The sequence below is a fragment of the Alligator mississippiensis genome, chromosome 7 (genome assembly GCF_030867095.1).
Source record: "Alligator mississippiensis isolate rAllMis1 chromosome 7, rAllMis1, whole genome shotgun sequence".
Lineage (NCBI taxonomy): Eukaryota > Metazoa > Chordata > Crocodylia > Alligatoridae > Alligator > Alligator mississippiensis.
Window position 1 is genome coordinate 66361186 of NC_081830.1, and position 25307 is coordinate 66386492.

Genomic DNA, 25307 nt, shown 5'->3' on the forward strand with positions numbered 1-25307 from the left:
CTGAAAGAAAGTCTCAAAGAAATTGTTTTAATAGGAGCAAGTTCAAGTCCTATATTAGTAAACAAACAAAACCAGACGTAGGACCAGCAATATACTGTAAACTCAAAACTCAATTTTAAAACCTAATAAAGTATTAAATGTGTTTCATCTGCTTGACTATTATCCAGCATCTGAATGAGATTGTGTAACTCAACAGCTTCTGGAGTTCCCATTTTCTGGATTGGAAGGGATAAATGTTTTATTTTTACATGCTGATACACAGTTCCATTCAGTTCTGAAGCAATGAAGTTTGGCACCTGGGGCAAAGCCCATAGCCGCAGCCCACTCTCGCCCCCCACACAGATCTGGGGGCACATGCCCCCCCACCCATGCTTGCCCAGGAGTGCACACAGCAGTGGGAGCTGGCCTCCCTCCATCCCTGTGACACACAAATGAGCCGCTCGTGGCTCTGTCCCATGCCCTGCCCCGGTTGGGTAGCGCCTGTTGGTGCCCCTTTGCTTCAGCACCTGGGGCGGTCACCCCACTTGCTCCCACTTGCTACGGCACTGGTTCCATTACTCTGGAAATCAAAGTAGCCCAAATGAAATTTGGACAGACGAAATAGCCCAAAGTAGACTAAACACTAACATCTAATGGTAGTGATATTATGCAAGTGATACACAAGAGACTAATAATGTTTGCAGGATGCTTGACACATTTTTCAGGTTCAGTATGTATGACGTATTATATTTCAAATTCTGTCCAAGATTTCTTTCCTAATCACTTTCCTCCTCCAAATTCCATTTCCTCAGTCAGTTCTGGCTTCTGACTAGCAGCTGCTGGAATGAAGCCCATCACAATCACTATTAAACAAGTAAGAAAGCTACTTGTATGTTTGAAGATGTGTTTGAAGAAGATTTAGGGTAGGATTTTTAAAGCACCTCAGTTAAATAAATGGGACTTCTTTGACTACATAACCTAGGTGCTTTGAAAAATCTGATCCTTATACAATATTGCCCATTACCTAACAGACACTCATGCTGATCCCTCCTGTTAGTGTAACATCAGCTTAGTAACGTCATTATACTGTAAAACAAATAAGGCACAAATGCTGACCATATCCATATAACATCCAGCAGTATAGATGTGTCTTTAGTGCACAAAGGGAGAAGTTTCTACAGGTACAGACCCTTGGAGAACCAATGAACTGACTGTACGTAAATGTGATAAGGAATTTTAGGGCAGAGGAAACATAGATCTATTGATGACTCCCACTGTGGAAATCTAGTACCTCAGGGCTGCAGCTAGCTACTCAGTGACTCTCCTGTCAATGCCAACATAAAAGTACTATTAAATACATTTTCTCTAATTTTGAATGAGCACATGTATGATGTGTAGGTACTGGTGGGCCTTATCTGGTAGGGCTGTGCGAAACGGTACCATTCTGCTTTGACTTGCATTTCAACACTTTGACAGAACAGCGTTTCATTTAGAATTTCATTTTGATTCGAAACTGCTGTTCCGTTTCATTTTGTTGAAACAGTGACGCTGTTTCGACGCTGTTTCCTTGTTTCGCCCATAGGCTATAATGGGGGAGCTCAAAACAGCCTATAACTTTGTCATTTCTGGCCTGATTTGGATGAAACATGCAGAAATGGTAGTCCCTTCTGAAGGCATGAAGCCTGCCAAGTTTCAAGAAGACAGGTACAGGGGTTTGGGGGAAACTATGCCTCAAGCTGCGGACAAGCAAAACTCATGACATGGGTGACACTGCGTGTTAAGGTGCAGCAGGGTGAAAGCCGCAGGCCTGCTAGCCCCTGTTGAGGCCACGAAGCCTGGCAGCTTTCAAGGAGATAGGTGCAGGGCTTCTGGGTTCTGGGGCCCTGTATCTCTGGCTGCTGACAGGCAAATCTCATGACATGGGTGGGTGACACTGTGTGTGTGTTAAGGTCCACCCTCACTCAACTGACACCAAGGCAGAAAGCAGGGCAGGTCAAACAATGCTGTCTTTTATGCAGTTTTTCCATCCCACCCCCAGAGCACTGGGATTGGAAGAGACCTCAGGGAAGGATGACAGTCACTGGCCAGTTACACAGTCAATAATGAGAGCACTCCTTCCCCCACTACCCCGTCCCTCTCCTTACTTTAGTTTCTGTTTCCCTGCAAGCAAGCCCAGCTTGAGCTTCAAAACTCAAAACATTTCAAAAATTTTGAAATGTTTCAACTTGCCTTGTTTCATTTGAGGCTGTTTCGAAGCTGTTTCATTTCAATTTTGCTGTTTTGAGCTTGAAATGAGTTGAAACAGCATTGAAACGAAACTGCCGGCAAAAATTAGCACAGCCCTATTATCTGGCTATAGAAAGCAACGCTATCTTTAAGTTTGAGAGACTGATTCCAACAAAACCCCCCCCCCCCTATTTTCAAACCTGTGGTAATTTTACTAAACTTTTTTCAGACACATGTTCTAGGCTTAGTCTCTGTTTGAAAAAGACTAGTTCAAGAAGGTTAACAACTTAGTTCATCCAATATTAGATGTGATATAAAAAAGTAGTTCAAGAAAAAATAGATATTTGTTGCTATTTTGTTCTCATGCATGAATTCTGATTAATGCCCAAAATCCCAGAAACAATAAAAATCATCCTTTAAACTTACAGAGGTTAAGAGTGGAGCACATGAAAATTATCTTTTTCATAAAATCTAAGTCTGTGTATAAGTATGTGAGTTTCCAAATAAATATCAAGAAGTCTGTAATGGCAGCTATTCTAATTTAAATCTTGAAACTAAGTAAATAGGAAACAAACCCACAGGTATTATCCACAGTTTTCATTCACCTCACATGAAGCTTGTGTGAAAGATTAGAGAAAAAGGCTGGAGATCTTTTAAAGTACACAACAATAAAATGCTTATTCACCTGCTATAAAAATCAGAAATATATTTTTTCAAAAGTACATTTCAACACCCTATAAGTTGAATTTTTATATATAAAAGTTCCCAAGAATTTGAACAAACCATAAACTCCCAGATCAGCAAGATACCTATCAAGAACTTTGCAAGGTAATGAAGAAAGACACCTAGTAGAAACCAGAACGGCTCAGCAATGTGGGCAGGTGAGACTCAATGCCATTAAAGAAACAGGGTTTTTTTTCAATGCACACAAATGCACACACATCAAAAGAGCAAAAGAACAAAAAAAGAAAAAAAAAGAGAGAGATGCTACTAATGATCCAAAACAAATGTTTCCCTAGTGTAGACACTAGGGCTGTGCGAAGCTTCGGTCCCTGATTTGATTCAGCAGAGATTCAGCCCAATTCAGTAGCCAAATCTCTGAATACAAATAGAATTGGAGGACTTTTTAATCTCTCTGAATCAAATCAGAACCCTCCAAATCGATTCAGAGAGATCCAGCAATTTGGACATAGACACAGCTTTAAATGTTTTTTCCACATACCTCTAGGTAGCAGGCGGCTCGTGAATGCTGCAATGCTGGGACACATAAAGTGTCCCACAGAAGCGAGGGGGCTCTCCCGTGTGCTTGACAGCAGACCCAGAATTGGACTAGAAGCACTTCTGGTCCACTTTCCAGCCCGCTGGGGAGAGTGAAAGCCCCCCGCATTCCCCTGGCTCTGTTGCTGATCGCCAAGCCAGTAGGGCACGGGGTGGGGAGCACCCTGCGTGCTCCCCCGTGGATCCAAAAGTGGATGGGAAGTACTTCTGGTCCACTTCAAGGTTCACCGCCGAGCATGTGGGGGGCCCCTCACATTCCTGTAGGATGCTCCATCTGCCACAGCATTTCAGCCTTCATGAGCTGCGCTGGTACCTTGAGGTATGTAGAAAAAGCATTTAAAGCTGTCTACATCTCAATCAGCATTGAATCTTCGAGATTCGGAATCAACTAATTGAATCACTGTCCCTGATTCAGGCCAAATCTGAATCTGAATTGAATATGGCCTGCTTCACACAGCCCTGGTGGACACACTCTTAAACAAAAAGCTTGGAAGTCAATGAGAATTTTGCTAAGGCACAAAAAAGCTCTTTTTAAAATCCCATCTATTATTCATGCACTATTTCCCACCCAGCTATCAATGACAGATTGTCTTTTCCCCCACATGCAAACGTATTATCTTTTTGGCAAGGTAGCAACTGTTTACATGGAAAAATAATATTAAAATGAATGCATTTTAATTTATTTTATTTTGCTTCAGAAAACCAAGAGGAGATGACAGCTGGATCTAACTATCCTGCACCAACGTAAGCCAGTATAAAAATATTCTTTGATTTCCTTGGAAACAGATTTAGGCCCAATAAAGAGGGTTCCATTTAGTGCATTTGTTAAAATATTGTGTGTGACAGAAAAAAATAATGAAAGGACATAGGAACAAATTATATTGCATTAAAGTGTGGGGGGGAGACATATTCAACATCAACTGATCTGTGATAATGGTTTTGTATCTCTGCTATTCTGCATTAAGTGGAAGCTTAATTAGGATCATCTAGCAGTTATTTCATTCAGGGGTAAAAACTACCCTGGTTGAGCTTCTACTTTCTGAGTTATAGGAGCAGACAAACAGTTACCCTGGCTCAGGTGATGCATGACAAGTCCTTTTCTCAGCACTTTTAAAAGTGGTATAATTTGTTCATGTGTCCACACCCAACATTTTGTTTTTCATTAATTAAATATAGCAAAGCTCTGTGGCTATCTAATCTCCAGGTAAGTGTAAACCACTTTTTTCCCTAGAGAGAAAATGCTTACCTTTTGGTGTGGAAATGTAGACTGAATCATTGTATTTTCAAAACTGTGTGTACCTTTCAGCTGTGTTTTTTCCCACAGGGCTTTAAGAACTTGCACAGGGTTACTCTGTATGGACAAAGGCTCTGGAAACAAGCTCTGTGGAAAAAATTAAATGGTATTTCAAATATTTGTAATTAAGTGATTTAAATATCCTCTTGCTCATATTTCAACATACTACAGCTAGGCAAAAACTTTTACCCTCTTATTTAACAACACAGAAACACTGACATATTTTAAACAAAAATTATCTTTGGTTAAAACTGATTCATATCTACACAAAGTAGAATCAGGGAAACTAAATATATTTTATCTGTTCCATTTGCTGTTATTTATTATACAGTGAAAACATTTCAGAAAAGCAAAAGACTTAACATGACTTAACAGACACTTCATTCATTAAATCTTATATATAATTTAGTAGTAGTATGTATGTATGTATGTGTGCGCACGTATATAAAGAAAGATGTATATGCACACACTAGCACTAACTTATGTATAAACTAATTAATACACACACATACATCGTGTAACACTAGTATATAATTTTACTAATACTAGCTTATATAGGTTAGTAGTACATGTTTTACTGCATGCCTTTTTATTGCAAACAATCTAGGAGGTATAATTTGAAGATCACATGCAAGGAGCAAATTAATTTACTTAAGGACAGATTATAGAACCCTTACTCATCATGTTGATGAGTGCTTATTCATGTGATTAGTCCCATTGAAGACAATGGGACTACATACAAAGAGAAATGATTATACAGCATGTGTTCATAAACTTTTTTACTTATAACAAGACATTTCATTTTTTAACATTCACAAAACAAATCTGAAATAGCACCAAGCAAAGCAGGACATGGAGGGAAAGTAGGATTAAGTCTTTTATTTTGTAAATTACACTAAAAAAAGAATTAAAACAATTTTTTTGAAGTTGTCAATATTCCCCATTTCTGTCCTGATGAAAAAAAATAGCATGTGATCATGTAGTCAAATGTGTGTGTGTGTGTGTGCACCTATATATATATCTACACACACACAAGGGGTCTGGCATAGTATTTCTATGGGAAACTTTAACTCTGGTATCTCCTAATTTTTGCTTGACTTTGTGACCTTAAAAATGAGTAAAGATCCAGTCTTTCAAAAAAGAATTTGTGTATGAAGTTTCCCAGGTTTTGTAATAAAAGCTAATTGAAAAAAACAAAACAAACCAAAACGGATTTAATTGTGTGGCATCATACACATTGTTCATCAGTAGGGCTTGATCCTTTAGATGCTCCATATAGACCTCTGCTACTTGGACTAATAGAGTAACTGATAGCAGTATTAGGTTCTCATCCTCTATGTGGAACAGCTTAGGGCAGATCTAGAATTTTCAAAAGGGGGGTGTACATGGTGTATCATCACATACACAACACATATTTTTTCCACTAGAAATTTTACTAAAAATACACTACAAGCTTTACTAATATGCTAGTGGGCTAGGGCTTTGATACTCAGTTTAAGATTGAAGCAAAAACAAATAGAACTTCATTGGAATGAGCAAAAAACAATTTGCAGGGCTGTAAAACAGGAGTTTCATTACCAGGAGCGGCTAACAGACAGTAGGGCTGTGTGAAATTTCACCCAGCGTTTCATTTCAAAGTTGTTTCAGTGCCTTTTGAGCTTGAAACAGCAAAATCTAAATGAAACAAAAGCCTTTGAAACAAAACGAAGCAAGGGAACTCGACACGTTTAGAAAGTTTCAAAACGTTTTGAGTTTCGAAGCCAAGCTTACTCCTGTCATCCAGTAGACAGGTCAGGAGCTTGCCCACATCCCCAGGAGGGCTGTGGGGGCTGTGCCAGAGTCCTCCTAGGGGTGCGGGCCCCCAATCTGCCTCTCAGATAACAGACTGCTGCTGGGCGCAGCCCACACCCAGCACCAGGAAGATCGGTGCTGCTGCTGGCCCCAGGCGGCAGCACACAGCTCCTGTCTCCCAGCAGGCAGATTGGGGGCACGCACCCCCAGGAGGACTCTGGCACAGCCCCTGCAGGCCTCCCAGGGGTGCTGGCAGGCTCCAATCTGCCTGTGGGCTGACAGGAGCCAGGTGCTGCCGCCTGGGGCCAGTGGGGCCAGGGCAGATCAACTCGTGTGGAAATCCACCGGCCCGATCCCAGGGCTGGGGAGGGTCCCCACACAAGCTGATCTGCCTGAAGCCCTGAACCTACCTTGAGCCAGCTCCTGTATGAGGCAAGGGCAGATCAGCTCATGTGGGGGGTGCAGGTGAGCCCCCGATCTGCCTGCCTGCTGCATTTTATGTTTCCCCATAATAACCTATGGGCAAAACATTGAAACAGTGTCAAAACAGCAAAACACTTTTGATTAAACAAAATGAATCGTCAAAATGGGAGTAGAATCAGAATGGCACTGTTTCGCACGGGCCTAGATAGCAGAATTGCAGAATGAAGGATAACTTGATTGATGGAACATCAAGACCATTAAAAGGAAAAGAGGATGGTTAACACCTGTGGAATGAGGCAATTAGAAGGGATCAGGTAGCTTATAATGACTAGAAATACAGGTACTCCTAACTTAATGTCATCCCGGTTAACATCGTTTCATTTTTACGTCACTGATCTATTAGAGAACATACTCGTTCAAAGTCACGCAATGTTTGGTTATAATGTTGTTTGGCTGCTGCCTGCTAGTAGGTAACTAATGTGATGTAATTGGATTTGCTTAACATTGTTTCACTTACAGTCACATTTATTAAGAATGTAACTACAACATTAAGCGAGGAGTAGCTGTACCGCTGTCATTCCCAGCAGCTGATTTTAAAGAGGGGTGTAAGTGCACCAGTGCACCCCTCTCACCCTCAGATCCATCCCAGCATTAGGGACCAACACTAGAGAGAAATGAGACATTCACTTTTCCCTTGGTATTCACAGGTATTTACTTTCACAGGTATTTGCTTTCATCAGAGTAACAGTGAAATTTAGGAATGCTGGTTCATCCAGACTCGAGGAGAAGCTTAAAAAAGGCATGGTCATCTCCATGCCCAGCAAGTCCTAGTCTCCTCTAGATGTCCTGTCCTCGCTGTCTCTTTGCACAGCCAGTCCCAGTTCATCCCTTTCTGGCTCTTCATCCTATCTGTTTTCCCCAACCATGCTCTGGTCAATTTACGCCCGCTTCTGTTTCTCCTCTCTGTGCTCCCTGTCCAATCACAGAGCCTGTTTTCTGTCCCTGGGATCCCTGTCTAAGTCTTATTGTTCAGCCAGTCCCAGATTGCACTTCATATCTTGGTTCCCTGTTAGACTTGCTTCCTCTTTCCCTCTATTATACTGATATTCTTGCCCTGCCAGTCTCAGTGTCCCCACTGGCTCTTCATTCAAACTTAATTTTCTCCTCACCCACTGACTTTTAATCTTACCAACATTTCCTGCCCCATCTCTTTATTCTGTGTCTTCACTCGGCCATTTCCATTGCCCACTTTTCTGCTCTTCCCCACCACACTCCTTATGACTCCTAGTTCTTGCCTCCTTGTCTTTGGTTCTTAGTTCCTGCCTCCTTCTCCCAATTCCCAGTTCAATTTCCTTCCCGTCATATTAGCCCTCAATTCCATTCTCCCCTCCATCATCCCAATATAATCCATCTCCACACCATCTTGACCATGTTACATTCAGGTCACATAGGTTCCTCCTCTTCCATTGCCCAGGCCTGGCATTGTGGCGGTCGCTGAGAAAAGCTTCCTGCTTCCAGTTCTTATGTCTGGCTCTACTCCATCCCTCAGCAACCCAGAACTGCAACTGCAAAGAAAGTCCTGCTTGGGCCATTGCTGAAGCCTACCCGGGGGAAATGGTATCTTCAGAGAATGTCACTGTGAATATCGAACAAGGCTCTGCTGAATCATATCCCAACTATGATTTTTACAGGTTTATAACTTAGCCAGATTTGTTGGCTTTTAACAGAACTAGTAAAAGAAACACATTTTCCCTTGATGCAACCATGATCTTCCTGACAAATTGCTAGTCATACCTGAAAACTAGAACTAGCTTTGATCCTCTTCAAAAACTGATTTGAATGTGGCCTTCTTCCATGGATCTCTAGAGTATTTAACACCCCTGCAGCAGCAAGACACTGACCACCCTTGACCTCCTGCTGGCAGGTTATGCTACTATGCCTTGTGGTTGTATGATAGGGTTGATTGTGTAGCTTTAGTAACAGCCTAGACAAGGCTCTGTATAGGATGGGTTGGATAGCGTGGTCCTGCCTCACACAGGAGCCTGGACTAGATGACCTCCAGAGTTTCCTTCCAGCCCTACTTTTCTATAATTTTATGATTAAGGTCTTACATTTTGTGAAAATGCCCACAGGTCATCTATTATTCTAACTTCATTTCTTAATAATTATTTACTTGGAAGAAAATTCTCCTCTCAGCCTTACATAAGAGATGGTAACTCAAATATTGTGCTCTCCTGAAAGCACAAAACCCCAGAGTTGAAAATAACAGTAAATAAATATAATACTTTGCATTGTCACAATTTTCACCCAAGGATTTCAAAATATGTTAAAACCTTAGGATTGTATTCATTAAAACTTTACAGTAAATTATAATGCAGAAGGAAGTCAAGATCTGTTATGGAGATAAGAGAACAAAATTCTTTCCTTGTAGGCTATAAAGAGAGTATATAACAAATGGCAAAAAAATAGCATTTATTCAAAAAAATGAGGTAAGTCATATGGAATTCTTTAGATGTGCTATGTTAGTCATTTCTGAATATGGGCTTTTATAGTTAATAAAGAACTAAATTAAATAAATACTAATATACTGTAAATCTATTTCATGCCAAATTCCTATCTTGTGCAAGTCCACTAATTTTAATGAGGTTATAGTATGGCTGAATTTAACACATGATATTTAATTTTAATAATAATTTTAATAATTTAATTTTAATAATAAAAACACGGAATGCAACACAATAAAAGCCAATATTTTTTCAGAGAAAGGTGTACACATTGCAGTGTGTTTCTAGAGGGACAAAAAGTCAAATGTTATTGGCTCAGCCCCTCAGAACTGATGCTAAATGCAGTTTGCTTTTTGACTCAGTACCAGAATCAGATTCCAGATGTTTAATAACAATGTTTACTAAAATAACTTCAAAAGCACTAGAAGGACAAAGCTACAAGAACCCAGATTTTAACCAATACTCAGAACAGAAACAAAACTATAAAAATAACAGCTTTTTTTTTAAAAAAGGAAATAAGTTCCTAGGAAAATAATGGCCAGATGATGGAGTGCTAAATCGAAGGTAATGTGGACTTGCACAACCCCCGGTATAAAAATGAGGAGAGAGAGATGAAGGACAGTACAGAAGAATGGGAGAATTATACAAAGAAACAACTTAGTTTTTGGTGAGATGGCAAATTTGCAAAGCTTACTATCCCAGTTCACTAAAAGCCAGAAAATATCAGGCCCTAAATCAACATAATCTGGATGAAAGGGTTAAAATGAGTGTCTTTTAAAAAAAAAGATATCTATCAAGCAAACGCAAAGCATGGGGCATGAAAGCTGAAATTAGTAATGAAATTTTCCATACAAACATTCAAGCATACAGCAGAAACAGGACATGCCAAACAATATTTTTGTTCATGTACAGCAAGATAGTATACATGTTGAATTGGACTGTATAAAATTAAGAAAACTGCTATTGTGGATGTTCCTTGCTTCTGCTCTTCCTTCCCTACTCTTTTATGTGCCTTTATTTACATCTTTTCTCCATATGTTTCCCTCTGTCTGATTTTTCCATCATGCATCATTTTATTGAGATTATTTCTCCCTGAGACCATCCTTTCATCTTTTCTTTTTCATCAAAGCACTTTTTTTTTCAAATTCATCCTTTCTCTTCAGGGTTGTTGGTTGTAGCCATGTTGGTCTAAGGCAAGGTTCTTTGGGTAGATGTGATATCTTTTATTAGACCAACTAAGTAGTTGAAAAAAGTTCTTTGCAAGCTTCTGGGCACAGACACCCTTAGTCAGGCATAGGGAGACTCTGCTGTTGTTTTGTGTTCTCCAAGGTATAAAAGAAGCTGATTTAAATCAAGCATGCCTGTGAAAATGCAAAGAGTGGAAGTTAGGAAGACAATGGGTAGAGATAGAAGGGAAGGGGAAAGGGGGGGAAGGGAGGGAAAGGTGTAAAGGAATGCAAGTGGTCAGTTGAAGGCAGGTTACCTGAGGTATCAGATGTCAGGCAGGTTGTAATGTGTCATAAATCCAAATGTGCCATAAATGTAATAAATATGTCATAAATCCAAATATCCAAATATGCTTCACAACTTCAGAACTTCAGAAAAACTTAGAAATCATATCTTTCACATAACCTACTCCAACAGAAATCAACTCAAGAAGCAAATCAACACATGCTACAACAATTTGAAAGAGAGAAATCTGGAGATCTTCCCAACATTATACAGTGATTATACCAAAGATTTGTTACAACATCCATCCAACACAAAAGGAAGAAATGGAAACAATTTCTACAAGAACAATTTTTCCAGCCACAAAACAACCATCAGAAAAACAACATGAAAACCTTACAACATTCCAACTTCATGCTTGATGAAATGGAAGAAACAAATCAACCCTCAAATATTATCAATCTCTCCATGTACACACTTACCAAGGTTGAAAAACCTGTCCTCTCCAAAGGCCTTAATTTCTGTCCAGAAAAATACCCAAATAAGACACTCCAATGTGGAGAACTACAAGAATTTTTCTGACGCTTCCATCTGAAGGAATATTTCCACAACCAAAACGAATCCACTTTCAACATGACTTCATCCTGTGACAACATTGACGAAAATATTAATGCCAAAAAATAAAAAAACCCCTGTAGATTGGACACCTTAGAGTGGACGAAATTCAAACCTCAACCTATTGACTGCTTCAGAGAGAGAACGAACAATGAAATAATCAACAACAAACACCAATATAACAACCTCTCCCTCTCAGAGAAGGGCCATAGAGTCTCTAAGATCCAACCACCAAATAGTAATAAAACCAGCAGATAAAGGCCGAGCTAAAGTTATCCTTAACCATGAAGACAACATGAAAGAAGCCAACAGGCAACTCTCTGACACCACCTACTACGAAAACTAAAGGAAGACCCAACTCCTTTTTTCACCTCAAAACTCAAACTCACCATCACATCATTTCTATCTGAACTTCAAGAAAAACTTCAGACCCCGATCCCTCTACTACCCAATCCAAGGACATTGTACATACTCCCTAAAATCCACAAACAAGAGAACCCCTGCAGACCTATAATTTCCAACCACGGAACCCTAACTGAAGAAATATCAGGTTTCATCAAATCCATCCTAAAACCTCTTGTCACCCAAAGACTGAATTTTATCCAAGACACAACAGATTTTCTGTAAAAACTCAAAAACATAAACCACCTTCCCAATATACAAGAAACCCAAGGACCAACATACATATCTACACAAAACCAACAACCACCCTAAACACACCAAAAAAGCTGTAAGTTACAGCCAAGCTCTCTGATACCATTGAATTTGCATTGAGGAGAATACCCATGATTGTCACCTCACAAATCTCAAAAGGGCTTTCACTCAACAAGGACACTCCTCCAGAGAGATGGATGACACCTTTGAAGAGCCACCCAGATACCATGTGAAGAATTCCTGCAGTACAAAAAGAAAATCCCCACAAAACACACATCATTAGTTATGACATACGATCCTTCCCTGGAATCTATATAGAAAATCCTCAAACAATTGCAACCCATACTAGAAGAAGACCCAGTCCTTAAATAGATCTTTCCAGAACCACACATCCTAGTCTTTAAACAAGCACCGAACCTCACTAACCTCATCACCAGAAGCAAACTTCCTATGACCCAAACCACACCCAATGGATCCATACCATCCCTGGACAAGAAATGTAAAACCTGCCAACACATCTCCACCAGACCCACAATAACTACACCCCACAACAGAACCATCACCATTCCTGGATTTACATTTGCGCCTCCATAAATGTAATATATCTCATCCAGTGCACCAAATGCCCTGACCTGATGGAAAATATGTAGGAGAAACCAAACAACTGCATACCAGAATGAATGCATACCAAAAATTCATCAAAGACAAAAATATCCAATTACCTGTAGGTACACACTTCCCACAAGACAATCAATCCTTCTCTGATCTCGGAGTTCTAATCCTCAAAGGGAATTTACAAAACACCTTTCAGAGACAAGCCTACAACTTCATAAATCTACTGGATACAAAAAATCATGGACTTAATAGACATTGGATATATGACCCATAGACATTGGACATACAACACATTACAACCTGCCTGACATCTGATACCCCAGGTAACTTGCCTCCGACTGATCACTTGCATTCCTTCACACCTTCCCTCCCTCACCCCCGCCACCTTCCCTCCTATTTCTACCCATTATCTTCCTAACCTCCACTCATTTGCATTTTCACAGACATGCTTGTTACAAATTAGCTTCTTTTCTACCTTGGAGAACACATAACAACAGCAGAGTCTCTCTATGTCTGACGAAGGGTGTTTGTGCCCAAAAGGTTGCAAATAACATTTTTTCCTTTCTCTTCAGATTCTCCTTTATCCCCTTTCTTTTCACTTTGGTATTGTCTGCTTTCCTATTTCTTCTATTATCCTGCCTCCTTGTTCCTTTTTTTCCTTCTCTTTTTCCTGGGATTTCATCCTTGCCCTCAAATTCTCCTTATGCCAAATTTCTCTCCACTACTCAGCCTGTCTTCCCAAACCTTACCTGCCTTCAGTAAAGTACCAGACTTTGGACAAGCATCAGAACAAATCTCTCCTCTCCTCCTCCTGAGATTGGCACTATCCAGCTGGAACAAACAGATTTGCTCTTACTCAGTGTGTTAAATGCTCCTAAATCTTTCTAGACATTGTGCACTAAAACCTCAGTCCAACAAGTCATATAAAGCATCTGCTTCTCTCTTAAGCATCCTAGTAGTCCTACTATCTTTGGTAAGACTACTTACTAGGGCTGTGTGAAGCATTGGGTGCTCATTCAATTTGGAGGAGATTCGGCCCAATATAGCGGCTGAATCTCTGAATCTAAATTGAATCAGGAGACCAAAAAAAAAAAGGTCCGAATTGATTTGAAGCTCTCTGAATCAATTTGGAAAAGATTTGGAGAGCTTTGGAGATTCAGGCAGTCCCCACTCACTGCCACAGGGAGCTGGACCCTGACTCTGTGCTGTTAAGTAGGGGGTGGAGGGGGGGACCATGGAAGGACCCCTGCTAGGCCACATCCCCTGCCTGCTCCCAGCTCTCCTGAGCATCTCCCAACCCCCACCCGCTCCCCCAGCCCTGTCAATGGCTGTCCCGCCCAGCCCTAGCATCCTGGTACTTCAAAAAAAAAAAAAAAGCCCTGCACTCACTAGCTGCTTTCAGGTGGGGGATGCGGTGATCTCCATTGCCCCTACTGCCCCGTGCTGCTTTGGGGGCTGCACCATAAGCCCCTATCCCATGCCCACTCTCCCAGCCCCCACCTCCCATGGCTGCCCTGCCCAGCCCCAGCTCCCGGTTCTTTAAAAAAAAAAAAGCCCTGCACTTACCAGCTGCTGCAGTGGCTGACAGGGCTTCTGGGGGCTCGTGGCAGAGCCCCCCACGAAGTGCACGGCAGTGGGGGGAAGCAGGGATTGCCCCCCGCCTGGCAGGAGCTGGTGAGTGTGGGCCTTTTTGTAAAGTGCCAGGACGCTGGTGCTGGGGGAAGCAGCTATTGACGGGGCTGGGATGATGGGGCCTGGGGCAGGGATGATGGGGCTATTGATGGGGCAGGGGATGGGGCCTGCTTGATTTGGAGATTCGACCAAATTGAATCCCTGTCCCTCATATCGGCCAAATCCGAATGTGAAACAAATACTAGCCACTTCACACAGGCCTATTACTTACATTCTTAAAATGAAGCATATATTTAAGGGCTGTGCTGAAGTAGACCCCATTCAGAACCGTCAGTTATATGCAGACAGTAATCTCTATGCAAGATTAAGTAAAAGTGAGATAAATGCCAGGTAAGGTTATGATTCTGTGAGGTGCCAAGAAATTTCTGAGAACTTCCATTGCTCAGAAGTGGCAGCTGATGACCAGGATAATTGCATGGGAAAATCACAGGGAGCTGTGAGAGATGAGGGAGATTGGTGAGAAACCGGATAGGAAAAAAGGGTGCTCTCTCTCTCTCTCTCTCTCTCACCTATTATTTCCCCATCCTGTTTGGAAAGAAAATGTGACCACTTCATAACATAAGGCAGGGAGGCAAGAATAGTATTTATCCCTGTGTGACCCTTTGCCTGTTCTCCCCTACTCCAATTTAGTGCTACCTAATCATTTCCCTTCTTCTACTTTCCCTCCCAATATACACCATATATTCATCTTCTGTTATAGTCACTAATTGACATCCAACTCCTCTACACTCATTTCTATTAGCCCATGCCTCATCCTCCTCGTAAGGTCCCAAGCTGGTCGTCTCTCTCAAGCTGAACCTCAAAAGTTCATAAGCACCTCTTTCTCCCCACCCTGCCACACACATACTCCCTCCGCCTCAGGTTGAAAATTCCCCTTCCTACTACCAAACTTCCTTATGGTGCAGAACCATTCACTTTGCCCTGAGCCCTTTCCAGTTTGACACCCTTAAAGTCAGAAGAGGCATGCATCTCTCTAGGGGCAGAACCCAACCCCATGTTCAGAATTCTTTGCTCCTTGTCTCCAACAACCACCAGCTAAGAATGCAAATCCTAATCAGAGCCACCTCTCCCACAGGCAAAGTGGTTTGGAGAAGCAGGGCAGGAGCAGCTGGGAGCCTGAGGTTAAGTAAGGTTAAAATAGCTTCAAAACGACAAAGCCATTAAGAGTATTTTGTGGCAGTGGGAGTGCTGAACTTTACAGTACAGCAGGTAACATAAACAGTGAGATATTATTGGAGGAATTTTGTCCCAGCTGCAGCTGGACCCGTATTCTGCTGAGTGAAGGGGGCAAGGGGAGCTCTTATTTTCTATGATAAAAAAGCTGAACTCAACCACCAACATTTATAGGTATTTAGAATTTTTTTTTATTATAGTGATTGAGGCACTGGTAGGCTTCCAAATTGCTTTAAAACTGTAAATATATCAATAAAACATTGTGTTCAACTGATATCTGTATATAGTGCCGTTTCATTTTAATCATGGAAAAATGCAGATTTTGGGGGGTTTAATCAGAGAATTTGCAATTTTTTATCAGAGAAAACCAAGTTCCCTGATTATCACTGACTGTATATAGTTTGAGAAGCTGAATAAGCTAGTAACAATCACATTTCATGTTGAACTATGAATTCAGGATTTTTGATAGCATTCAAAATATTTTATACTAGAAGGTTCCATGTAATTTGGTCCTTCATTCAGAGATATGCATAAAATAACAATTAAAATACCATTTGATGGATAAGAATTCATTAAAACCTACAAACCTTACTCAGTCAAACTCTCATAGGGCAAAATGCTAAATACCTTGACAACTACAAAAGCCTGTGGACTTGATTTTGCTCTGTCTGTTTTTCATTTTTCTTTTTTTGTCCATGGGCCTTGTTTTTACTGGAAGTCTTGCCTGAATAAAGACTAGATGATTTGACCGAGAGTTCATACTTAATTTCATATTGGCTGTTTAACTTTGTTATGTTCAATAGACAGTTTATAATCTGGTGTACAAAATTAGGTCAGTCTATTGCAAAGTATCTGGAACTGGTATGTTTAAGTCTACCTATGTTCTGAAAAATCAGAAAGGGAAACTCAAAGAACACTTATAGTAGCAGCAATGTGCATTAAACAGATCTAAATGGATTATCAGTAAGACATTGATTTTTCATGTATAAAGTTTTACTTTATAGAGGTGTCACCACTTATTTGTATTACACACACCTGCTGAAAGAGAAACATGATATGGATCCATAGCTGAGGCTGTCGGCTGATGAGGGTAAAACTGGATTTACTGTATAGGCAGTAATGACCCTTCAGGGGGCAGCTGAAGAACAACTTTGCTACACAACTTCTAACAGTATCTAGAAACAAATATACATAAAGTTAAAATCAACTACTTAAAAAGTCTATCTATCTGATATTACTTTATATTTAAACATATAATGCTAGAGGCTATGTGGTACCAGGATTTCTATATCTGAAATAGTCTGGTTATATCCCCATTTTCCAGGTGTGTATGATTCTCAAACTGCATTAAAATCAGCCCTGTTCAGTGGGCCAGCACAAGGCATGAGCCACTTAAGTTGACTATAAGTCATATTAAATGGTATGCAGGCCTTGTGCTGGTCCTCTGCATAGAGTTACATTGTACCCACTGTACAACAAGAATATTCATCATTGCTTTGCACATGACCACATGAGGTGTGATGCAGTGTAGAAACAAGTCTTTAACATGTACCATCTTTATTTTTGGAAGAATGTTCTGAAGCTCTTAGTTTATATTTACAGTCTCAGACAAAAATGGACAAATATTGTTAGAATTGTTCACAATTCTCATTTAAAATGAACAGTTTGTCAAAAAAGCATCACGTTAGAAAACAGCCACTTATGTCCTTCAGTTTATGCACTCCTCACTCAGGAAAAACGTATTTCAACGTGAGTTATGCCAGAGCAAGGGCTGCAGGAATTAGCCCTTTTTTAGCAAAAGGTGACCTGTTTGTAGCCATTACTCAACCTTGCTTTGTAATGGTTTCATTGAGAGCCTCAAAAGAATTAAGTTTCTTTCCAAGTTAAATGTGCACATAACTTCTTTATCTGATAGCACTTAACATGGTTTTGGTCATCATAAAAAGTATATCAACTATCGCATACCCACTCCAATAAGATACAAAAACAACAGAAAAAAACATTCCAACACCAGTAAAAAGTGAGTGACATGAAATATTTAAAAAAATGTGACTAGTTCTGGATTCACTTAAAGTGAAGTCCACCCAAGGATACTGTTCCTACAAACAAAGGCAGGCATTGGGCAATGGAGACTATTTTTCTTTCTGCAGTTTCTATGTAGTTTCCCCATAAATATTATAAATCTTTATTTTGCATTGACAGGAAAAGATGAACTTAGCCCTTAAGAAACCTGCACAATATCAGTAAGATACATAGTATGTATGTGATCTATAGCAATGAACATAATAGTTTTGCAACAACTTGCCCAGAACTTAGCAAAACAGATATTGCCTAATGCCAGTAATTAAGAATTGATTCAAACTTGCTTTAAGACAATGAAGTCCAAATCATAGCAAAGATGGATCTGCAACAAAACTGTACATGGGGTGGAAAAATGAGGTACTGTAAAAAGATGGCTAAATTCCTGGTAGAGAGTGTTACATCTTACCTCTCATTCTGCAAAACTGTTTCAAATGACAACAGGACTAGCTTAGTAGTTTAAAAGTAATTGTTGCTTCTAAAAGTAGAAATATAATATGAATCAGAAGCCTCTACATCAACTTCCAGCTCATTTAGTGCCAACCAAAACCAAGGTTCAGGTTTAGATTAGTGACTCTACAAACACCTCTGTACTAAATGGATTCTTAGAAGCTGACACTGAGAAAATGCAGAATAATACAAAGTGAAGATGAGCAACTTTAAGGACTCTGGCCAGGGACAGATGTGCTATCAGAGGCATTCCATGTGCCTTTGAAGTATTCCAAATAGAGCGTACAGATATGCATAGCCAAAAACATGTGTCAGCTATTGTAAAAGCACTTAAAAGACGACTCTCAATATGAGGAACATTTTTGCAGCACTTCCTTTTGAAGCACTTCCTGAAACATCTGGTCTTCCAGCATCCCCCAGTGCTCCATTCCCTCTTCTCACGGGTGGGAAAGCAGGGTCGACAGCCAATGAGAGTTCTCCTGTAAGCTCAGCTGTTCTTGGGAACCTCTGCAGACTGAAGGATGAGATAGGCATGCAGAGATTTGTGCTCCCCAGACCACTGGGTGGAGGAGCTCAAGAAAAGACATGATGATTTGAGGTATATCTTAACTGCAGAGTTCACTCAGAAGATTGACATTCTCCTGTGAAATTTGCTAGATTTGCCTGGTCTGAGCTGCCACATTGCAACATACTAAGCGCATCTACATGTGACACTGCATTGCCATAGCAATGCGCTACAGTGACATAGCATCCATGGGTGTCTACACATGACCAGCAGCTACAGTACTTTGCCATAGTAGCAGGCTCCTCCCTTATAGCGTGCCACAATGGTGAAGCAGCTGCTAAAAATAACCATGCGCCATGTGCACCACACAGTATGAGTGGTTACTACACCGTGCTTTAGTACTTCCAAAAGGAAATACTAAAGCACGGTGCAGTAACAACATCATGTCCACTGTGTAACCCATGACTGTATCCAGGCTGCTGCTATGCTTCTGAAAGGCATTACGACATCTGGTATCACATAAGCTGGTCTGTTCAATGATTCTTTTCCCAGAAATTGTGTGGGAACTTGCCTGTGTTGGAAACAACTGGCACATGGGAGAATTGTAGAAACAAACTGATTTAGTCTCAAGTGGTTCAGTCTTACTCCACAATGTAAAGTTTGTAAGTCACCAGTTGGGTTGTTATTAGAAACACTTAGAGTTAAGCCCAGATTTGCAGAGATCAATAGGACAGTTAGCTCCAGTGTCATGTATCACTACATTTGTCTGAGAGGTTTCTGTGTGTAGATAGGAGTCAGGTGTAGGGCAATACCTGAGTAAGAGCCTAGTTAACTCTGCAGAACAGAAAAGCATATAATTCTGAATCGTGTAGCCAGAACAGAAAAGCATATAATTCTGAATCGTGTAGCCAGGAGCATAGCCATTTAAAGGGAGTCCTCGACTTACAACGTTCCTCAACTTACAACATTTTGCACTTGCAATGTTTATAAATTGACACCCTGTTTCAACTTTCTGACATCAGTTTTGACTTTACTACACTTGATCTGACACGACGCCACACCAGTGAACAAGTTTACTGTGTCACCCATCTCCCTGGAGAACATCTGTCCAAACTTCCTTGGACAAAGCAGACAAGACTCCAGAAAAACCTGCAGCTAAGACTCCTGAGAAGACTCCTGCCAAGAACCCTTCAGAAAGTCCAACCAAGAGCCCTTCAAAAAGTCTAGCAAAGTCACCTCAAAAAAATCCTTCCAAGTCAATATTATTGCTATTTACAATATAAATACATTAATGTAGCTATAGTATTGATCTATAATTGACTGAGTATAAAATTCTGGGTTATTTTTGGTGAAAATAGGGTATTGGACCTTGATTCAGGAACCAATCCCCATTTATAAGATTGTTTCCTACGGGAAAATTGGTTCCCATTTACAACGTTTCAACTTAAGACGCAGTTTTCAGGAATCAATTATGTCGTAAATCCAAGGACTGGCTGTATGTAATATTACTGGTGTTTGGTATAGTAGAGTGAAAAGCAGAGTGGCTATCAATTATATCACATTAATGTTAATGATCCATTAATAAATTAGAGAGTACATTAAGGAGTATGGATTTTATTTCTGGAAAGAATAATATTACATGGAAATGATTTTGTTTCAAATCAGAAGGAAATATTGTTTCAATTCAGAAATTTCAATTTGAAATTTGAAATTTGAAATTTTGTTTCAAATCAGAAGGAAATATCAGAATGATTTTTGTTTCAAACAAGGAGGTGTGGGAATAATTTAGCATCACGGGATATTTACAGAGTCAGTGGAAAAATATAAATAACTGATGAATCACCAAGCCAACAAGAAAAGATATCTACTGTACAAATGGAGAGCATGAACTAATTCTCACTGAAGTGAGAAGGAAAGGTCTTCGTTGACTTAAGTGGGACTGATCCTACATCAGTCTGTTAAAAAAAAGTTAATCAAAGCTGTGTTAAGGCATACTTTTAAAAACCCAGTCAAGAATATTACCGTTATATATCTTTGAAGGCCTCACACTTCTAGCAAAGTAATACTCCCAATTTATTTTTTACAAGAAACCAATTTTAAATTTAATTATTGAATAGTTAGACAACAGGGGAGAGTTATATATTGGCGTTATGCATCTTAGTTGGGCATAACTTTAATCACAGAAGTTAATTTATAAGTTAGTGGGACTACTTACATGAGAAGGTACCTAGTAAAGAATGAGAAATGCCATAATCTGGAAAAGAAAATTCAAATATCGATACAGTTTCTCAAACTTATTTTTGAACCATTTTCTACTTCCCTAGTTTCCTTGGCTTATTTCATTTCTTCTGTTTTGATTAAGAATGAGAATGGAGCAATAAAATATATTTATGGAAAAAGAAAAAGGGAAAAAGGATATTTTAAAGCAGTCTTCCTACCCTTCATCTTGGTTTCAAGCATTAACAACTTTGCAGCCTTGCTGGCTATTATGTGGTGCCATAAAACAGGCAGATAAATTTCACTCCCCATACATGCATCTGAAATTACACTGGATAAAATATTGCTATAATGGTATCCAGAATGGCAAACTCAGCTCTCAGTGCAATAAACAGGGTTCAGAAAATCTGAGTGGCAACCAGGTTAGAAAGAATATGGATCTATTTTAGTTTACAAACCACCCCCCTCCCTGTTGCCACTACAATGAAAAGTCTGTCAGTGCTCTACCTTGTAGAAAGACAGTAACAGAATGTCCTTGTTCCATGGCCTCACCTACAGAAGTAGAACTATATTTCTTCAATTTCTGTGCGTAATGATTACCCACAATAAAAGAAGACCTACTCACGGTCAGTGGAGAAGAGCAGGGCCCACTAGTGGTGAAGATAGAGAAACTATGGAGAAAAACAGGGCTTGAGACTCAAAGACACAGATCTACTCCAGCTACTTTGTTGCTGTTACTGCTGTCCTTGTTCACGTTGATTTATTTGGATTCCCTTTGAGGAAGATTATTACTCATGACACCTGTATTTGTTCCTTTGTTTACAGACCAGTTTCCTTCCTGACCCTTCCTAAGGAAAACAGGACCTTTCTCAGTTCCTTAGCTGCTCTTCACTAGTTATCAGAAACATTAGAAAACATCAACTTCCTCTCAAAGATGGACTCATCTTTTACACCACAGGCCCTATCTCTGCACACTGACCACTCTGGTCTTGATATGAATTCTTTCCTATCCCCAGTCTCACCAGCTGTTCTGGCCTATAAAGCAGTATATTCTAGCCAGAAGGAAGAAGGAGACCTGATCTGATTCATTCAACCCATCTCCCAGCAGTCAACCGCTGTTTCCCTCCCAGGATAGCAATAAGCCCATGCAGAAAATAGGTCTTTGGCCAGGTGAAATTTATCAGGAGGAGCAATCCATTTTCCATGCTTCAACTAAAATTTCCCATTATGAAACAGAAAAGAGCACCTAATTTGCAGTATTTGCAGTATTATCGCACACCTACTCAGGCAGCAAACACAAGTGTATTGGTGTCACTATATCCTGCAGAGCTGAGGAGTCCATCAACATCTGATGACAAAATCCATGCATGACAAAACCTACTTTGTATATTAGCACTTCCATTTTAGGAATGAACTTTGGATTTAAATCAGCCATAAATAAGATGCCAACTCATATTTTTGGGCATAGCAAAAACATAGATGATCTCTGGAAACATTGCTCCGAATCTATGCAACTTTGTGGTCATGGTGAATTAGCAGAGGCCCATGTGTTCTAAATCAATGCTAAGCTTATGGCATGCTGAAATTTATCAAAAGGGTGCAGAGGCAAACACTGCAGGGGAGCAGTGATCTTTTCCATCTATTCCGTCACATGGTAATCATTATCTCTCAGAACAGCATAAAGCATAATAACAACCAGACTTAGGTCCAGAGCACTTCACTTGACTTTTGTGTGTGTGTGTGTGTGTGTGTGTGTGTGTGTGTGTGTGTTTTGCTTTGGTTTGGTTTGGGGTTTTTTGGTCATAAATACTCTAAAACTTGTACTGTTTATATTTTATTCTATAGAGCAACTAAGAATCAGAAATGACTTCTAACTGGCACAGCACATGCAGAAAGTTCTAATGTGTTCAAACTTTTCACTGAATTGCATTGCATTGCCAAACTGATTTTGATGATCACATTAACCGGCTTGATACCATAGAACTCCCCAAACTCTGTCCATAAAAAAATATTTAACTCAGGCCAGAGATTGAAGATTGTGAAATAGCCTCTCTACACATTCTCTGTCAAATGCATTCTTTCCGAGCAGTCACCTGACATACAAATTGCTGGTAATGATTAGGTTGTGGGTATTAGTGGTGGTACTATTATGCCAATTATTTAAAACAGCAGTTGAGTTAGAAAGAAAACAGGAGCCTGTCTTTAAATTATAAACAGAAAATTACAATGATGTATCAAGGAGATGTTAAAAGCAACAAAGTTAATGAAAGAAAGGAAAGAATAAAAGGTGGTTTGCAATGTATTGTACCTGATACCAGTCAGTCCTAGTCAGTTAGCATACAGACTGATGGATCCTGATCTAATCTGCAATGCCTATGAAATAAAACGGTAGAGCAAGGCAAATAGTGATGGCATAAACAGGGAGTCAGAATGCAGAGAATCAGATAAAGTGGCTACAAAGCAACCTGGAAAATAGGTTTACAATACAGTTTCTGCTCTAAGTTGGTTAGCTCTAGTCCTCAATAAGTTTGGACTGCTCGGCCGTGCTGCCCAGTGATAATAATTTGCAGTGCTGCAGCAATTTTAGCATTTTCAGAGTGCTTTACTAAATTTGTTATTACTCTTTTTTCCCAGACAGGAAAAATAAGACATAAATTTAGAATGTAAGTGACCTTTCAAAGGTCAAACAGTAGGGTCAGTGAGAAAACTGTGACTAGGACATTGGAGCTATAACTATGAATTCTCTGTTTTAAATCACTAGATGCTGAAGTAACTGAGGTGGCTAGGAATTTTCACTAACATAAATTTAAACTTAATAAAGGATCAGAGGAGTAACCAGGAAATTATAGATCTTTGAGTCTGACCTTTGTGGTCAGCAAGTTCCTTAAAATTATGGTAAGACATAACATCACAAAATATTTGCCGAAATATGAGCTGATGAAAACTATTTTTCTTAGTTTCAAAAAGACTAAGCCACATGACAAGTATAGGGAAAATGTTAAAGGAAAATATTCAGAGGATAAGAGAGAGTGAACTGATGAATATAATATACAGAAATGTCTAAAAGGAATTTAAGGCATGGTAGAAATGTAAGCATGCATAGACCGGTTCAATTGCAATAAGAATGAAATCAAACACTCAACCCAAATTTAAAACAAACCCAAATCAAATATCTTTTGTGGTTTCAGATGATTCCCCTCTGATCCTTTTTTGTCACCATATCAAAATGAAGTGCTTAGCTCAGCTTTCTACTATCTTGTCCTTAATCATTTTTTCAGCATAGCAGGAACTTGACCATCATCTTAGACCCTCTTAGATACACTAGCCACCCAGGCAGTTTCATCCTTTCTCCTATTGTACTATCAATAGAGCACAATTTGCTGTGAAATCTGAACTTGCCCATGCACAAATACCCCAGATGCACTGCACCCTATACAGTGTAATAGTGGGGCTTAGGAAGTGTGTGTTTCTAAAAATATATGGGGAATTATCCTCAGATATTTTCAAACTGATCATCTAAACCACTTGTGCATCTGACCCCATAGCTTTTAAGCTACCAGTGTCTCTTCAAGAATATGAAATCTAAGTACAGTATTACAGATTTTGAAATACTGTTTAAGGAGATACTGTAAAACACAGAGATTGAGAAAATACTACTGAATGAGAATATAAATCAATAAGGAGACTGCAAAAAACATAATGCAAAGTATAAATACTGTTCTGAAAAACCTATGAACCAAACTAGAAAAAATATAGTACTACAGAGCAAAGGAATCCCTTATGTATATACCTGTATTTATTCAATTGTAGGTACATATATCAATTTATTCATGCCTGGATACTATAGGGAAGACAACAATCCTAGAATATGATCAGTCACTACCAACATCTTTGCTAGGGAGAGCAGCGTAAGAATGGAACACAGGCCACACTCTCTTACCCGAGGTTTTGGTTAATCTTACTCCACTAACTTTAATGGAGTTATTCCCCGTTTCACATGCATGGAAAGAACAGGTTCCCCTCAAACTCACTACAGGAGACATGATTCAGAGGAGTGATGATCTCCATTTTCAGGTGCTTCTAAGGGTTGGAAAACATACTTTTTTTCTAAATGCTTAAACTTCTTAACTACTATGATATAATTTGATACTTGGATTCATTTGTGCAACTCACATTAAAGAACATAAGACCTGTGATTAATGGTCTAATGCAGTGCTACTCAACCAAGGTGTCAAAAGACCCTTTTAAAGGTGCCACAGCATGCTGTGTAAAATAACACTGTTAGGTGTGGAAACATACTCATGATTCACAGTAGGAATCCATGGTGCCAAAACATGCTGACCTGTTGTGGTCTTTCTGACTT

The 25307-nt window shown here is 39.7% G+C and overlaps 1 protein-coding gene across 11 annotated transcripts in view; it reads right to left on the reverse strand.

Annotated features, from left to right (window-relative positions):
• VEPH1 (ventricular zone expressed PH domain containing 1) overlaps positions 1-25307 on the reverse strand; it is a 182921-nt gene that overhangs the window by 61860 nt on the left and 95754 nt on the right. For 7 of the 11 annotated variants that reach the window (XM_019491675.2, XM_019491674.2, XM_019491676.2 and 4 more), the window contains 3 exons: positions 16729-16868; positions 11427-11588; positions 4730-4864 (listed from right to left, as the gene is read on the reverse strand). In XM_019491675.2, the coding sequence (XP_019347220.1) occupies positions 4730-4864; positions 11427-11588; positions 16729-16868 (437 nt within the window). Of the gene's footprint in view, positions 1-4729; positions 4865-9315; positions 10857-11426; positions 11589-13577; positions 13660-16728; positions 16869-25307 lie in introns of those variants that run through there. The other 4 variants (XM_019491681.2, XM_019491677.2, XM_019491682.2 and 1 more) reach the window with 4 other exon arrangements.